This window comes from Lagopus leucura, unplaced genomic scaffold (genome assembly GCF_019238085.1).
Source record: "Lagopus leucura isolate 7727_CA_CO unplaced genomic scaffold, USGS_WTPT01 35402-0_obj-0_obj, whole genome shotgun sequence".
Classification (NCBI taxonomy): Eukaryota; Metazoa; Chordata; class Aves; order Galliformes; family Phasianidae; genus Lagopus; species Lagopus leucura.
In genome coordinates, this window is record NW_024967539.1 from 4,935 (window position 1) to 8,741 (window position 3,807).

Consider the following 3,807-nt stretch of genomic DNA (forward strand, 5'->3'; position numbering starts at 1 on the left):
GGATGGGATGGGATGGGATGGGGATGGGATGGGATGGGGATGGGGATAATAGAAATGGAGATGGAGATGATGGAAATGGAGATGATAGAGGTGGAAACAGATATGGAGACAATGGAAGAGGAGGGGGAGTTTGAGATGATGGAGATGATGGAGACTGAGGTGGAGATGATAGAGATGGAGGTGGAAATGGAGTTGGAGATGATGGAGATGGGATGGGGCAGGGATGGGAACGGGGAGGACATAATGAGAGGTCAGAAATGAGGACGGGCAGCGATGGGGATGGAGACAGGAGGAGAATGGAAATGGAGATTGGAATGGAGATGAGAACAGGGATGAGGATGGGGGTGGATGGAGACAGCATTGTATTGGGGACAGGAAGAGGATAAGGATGGAAATGGTGAACGGGATGGAGGCAGAGATGGGGACGGGGGGAGAACGGGGAGAGGATGGGGACAGGGATGGGGATGAGGACAGGAACAGAGATAGAGATGGAGACAGGAATGAAGGTTGAGGATGGGGACAGGAACAGCGACACAGGAAGGGAGGAGATGGAAGTGGCAGCCATAATGGGGGCAGGAATAGGATAAGGACAGGGACGGTGAATGGGATGGAGGCAGAGATGGGGACAGAGGGAGAACGGGGAGAGGATGGGGACAGGGTGGGGATGGGGGGCATCAGGAACGGGGAGGGAGGAGAGGACAAAGACGAGGGTGGGAACAGGGATGGGGAGAGAAGGGGCGGCGGTGGGACACGCACGCATTTGAGCTCCATCTCGCTGAAGATGCGGGGCAGCAGGAGGCGCCGCAGCGGCACGGTGAGGACCAGGACGAAGGGCAGCGCCAGAGAGGCGGGGCTCACCTTCACCCCCCACAGCAGCGCCAGCATGAGGATCTGCGTGAGGGTGAAGATGTGCATCCGCCACGTCTTCACCTGCAGCACAGAGGGGGGTCAGAGGGGGGCCGCATCCCATCCCCAGGCAGCAAGGGGGGCTCGGAGCCCGGCGGGCCGCGGGCTGCCCCGAAACGCGGCCGTCTCACCCGGGTGACGTAGGGCTCCTTGGGGTGGTACTTGGGGGGTATCAGCAGCAGCAGGATGCGGTCGAAGAGCTGGATGCCGAAGAGCGACGTGACGCCCATGTAGAGGAAGATGCCGAAGAGCACGGCCAGCGGGATGAACTTCAGGATGGGCTCCATCAGGATGGAGACGCCTGGGGGGGGGGCGGGGGATCGGAGGACAGCCAGGGGACGGGTCCGACCCCCCCGGCCCCCCGGCCCCATCCCGCCCCGCTCACCGATCAGCACGGCCACCAGCAGCCCGCTGATGCGCTGCTCCTTCACCTCCAGGATCTGGGATTTCTCTCCCGGCGCCGAGCTCTTGCTCATGACGGTGAGAGCGTTGGCGTGCGTGATGGTGCGCACCGTGGTGGCGCTCAGCCAGGGCATCCCAAAGAGTGCGGCCACGCCGCCCATGGCCACGATGAGCAGCAGGTCCAGGTGGAACCCTGAGCCCTTCACCAGCTTCCGCTCCGGTTTGCTGACGATGAGGCTGCGGGGACGGAGCCGCGGTTGAGGACGGGGACGGCGACGTGGGCAGGGAGGGGATGGAGATGGCGGTTGTAATGGGGACAGGGACGGGATGGGATGGGATGGGGGAGGAGATGAGGACAGAGGGGGGATCCCTCCCCACCGCCCCCCCCCCCCCCCCCCCCCCCCCCCCCATCCCCCCCAGTCCTCACGTGGTGATCTGCGTCTCGAGGAAGATGAGGATGAAGACCAGCAGGGCCGGCACCACGGAGGCAAACATCATCCAGATGGGGAAAGGGGCCGTGATGCCCATGGGGTGGATGAACCAACCCCGGGCCGCGCTGTTGGTCACCTCCAGCCCTCTGGGCACCTTCAGTTTCTGCTCAGGAGAAGAGATGGCAGATCAGGCGCTGCACCCCGCAGCCCCCCCCCCTCCCACCGTGTGCACCCTGGGGTCACCCCGTGCCCCCCACCCACCCACAGGGACACCCCCCTACCTGCGTGTAGGTGTCCTTGATGAAGAAGTCAGCCAGGGCCATGATGAAGATGGAGATGGGCACCCCGAAGTCCCCGATCAGGCGCCGGATCTGCGAGGACGCCGCACTGAGCCCCCCTGTGTGCTCCCCCCCCCAGCCACGTGGACCCCCTCACAGACGGGGGGGGGGAGAAGACCCCCCCCCCCCCCCCCCCCAGGCTCACCGTGCCGGGCAGGAACACACTGTTCTTAAATTTGCGGAGGAAGAGGGCGAGGAAAAAGGTGCCAGCCATGAGGACGAGGGACAGCAGCGCCGTGTTGGGTTTGGGCACCGCTGGGTCCGTGGCGTTCTGCACTCTGTACTCCCACTGCAGCGGGTGATCCTTGAAGATCTGGGGGTGGGAGATGAGGTTGGGACGGCCCCACGAACAGCCCCACCTGGGTGACGCCGTCCCAACGCCGCCGACTGCGTGGGGCAGCACTGAGCTGGGGGGCAGGGCAGAACCTGGGGGAGCCCAGAGCGCCGCTCCCAGAGACCCCCAAGGGGAGAAGAGTGAGGTGGGAAAGTGCTGGGGAGGGGGAGAAAGCGCTACGGACCGGGCTGCATCCCTGCTGCGCCCCATAGCCCCACATCCCACTGCACCCCACAGCTCCATCCCCACTGTATCCTATAGCATCATCCCTGCTGCACCCCACTGCTCCATCCCACTGCATCCCATAGTTCCAATCTTCTGCACCCCACATCTCCACCCCTGCTGCACCCCACATCCCTGCTGCACCCCACATCTCCATCCTTGTTGCACCCCACATCTCCATCCATGTTGCACCCCAATCTCCACCCCTGCTGCACCCCACATCTCCATCCCTACCGCATCCCACAGCTCCATCCCACTGCATCCCATAGTTCCAATCTTCTGCACCCCACATCTCCATCACTGCTGCACCCCACATCTCCACCCCTGCTGCACCCCATTGCTCCATCGCACTGCATCCCATAGTTCCAATATTCTCCACCCCACATCTCCATCCTTGTTGCACCCCACATCTCCACCTCTACTGCACCCCACATCTCCACCCCTGCTGCACCCCACCGCTGTCTCTGGCTCTGTGGGTCCCCCCGCAGCCCCTCACCGTGACGAGCTTGGCGAAGGTCTCATAGATGAAGATGAGGGAGATGAGGAAGGAGAAGATCTCCTGTGTGTAGCGGGACAGGTAGCGCACCAGGACGCTGCCCTCGCAGGCCACCACCACCAGCACCAGCAGGATCAGCCAGAAGCCGATCCACACCCGGCCCACGATGTAATCCAGGCCCTGTGCCTCGCAGAACTGCCACCAAAACACACGGCCCCGTCAGCCCCACGGCAGGGCAGGGTGCCCCACACCTCCTGCATGTGGGATGGGGGCACCCCCTGCCATCCCCCCTGTGCCACCCCAAAAGCGCCGCTCAGGATGCGCCGTCCCCAAAGTGTCATCACATAAATGCCATCCCCATAAGTGCCACCCCAAAGGTGCCACCCCCTATGTGGCTTCATAGCTGTGCCACCCCAAAGGTGCCATCCCCAATGTTTCACCCCAAAAGTGCCATCACCCTACATGGCATCAGCCCTGTGCCACCTAAAGGTGCCATTACATATATGCCACCCCATCAGTGCCAGTCCCTAAGTGCCACCACAAAGGTGACACCCCCTATTTAACGACACAGCTGTGCTGCCCCAAAGGTGACACCCCATAAGTGCCACCCCCTATGTGCCATCCTAAAAGTGCCACCCCCCCTACATGGCATCAGCCCTGTGCCACCCCAAAGGTGCC

At 62.9% G+C, this 3,807-nt stretch overlaps 1 protein-coding gene across 1 annotated transcript in view; it reads right to left on the minus strand.

Annotated features, from left to right (window-relative positions):
- Nucleotides 1–3,348, minus strand: part of LOC122193186 (band 3 anion transport protein-like) — a gene marked incomplete at both ends in the record, with an annotated part of 7,965 nt that extends 4,617 nt beyond the window's left edge. Inside the window, 7 exons of the mRNA XM_042893912.1 lie at nucleotides 639–930; nucleotides 1,038–1,207; nucleotides 1,292–1,545; nucleotides 1,736–1,902; nucleotides 2,021–2,110; nucleotides 2,223–2,390; nucleotides 3,130–3,348. Coding sequence (XP_042749846.1) covers nucleotides 639–930; nucleotides 1,038–1,207; nucleotides 1,292–1,545; nucleotides 1,736–1,902; nucleotides 2,021–2,110; nucleotides 2,223–2,390; nucleotides 3,130–3,348 — 1,360 coding nt within the window. The remainder of the gene's footprint in view (nucleotides 1–638; nucleotides 931–1,037; nucleotides 1,208–1,291; nucleotides 1,546–1,735; nucleotides 1,903–2,020; nucleotides 2,111–2,222; nucleotides 2,391–3,129) is intronic.
- Nucleotides 3,349–3,807: the final 459 nt, after the last annotated feature.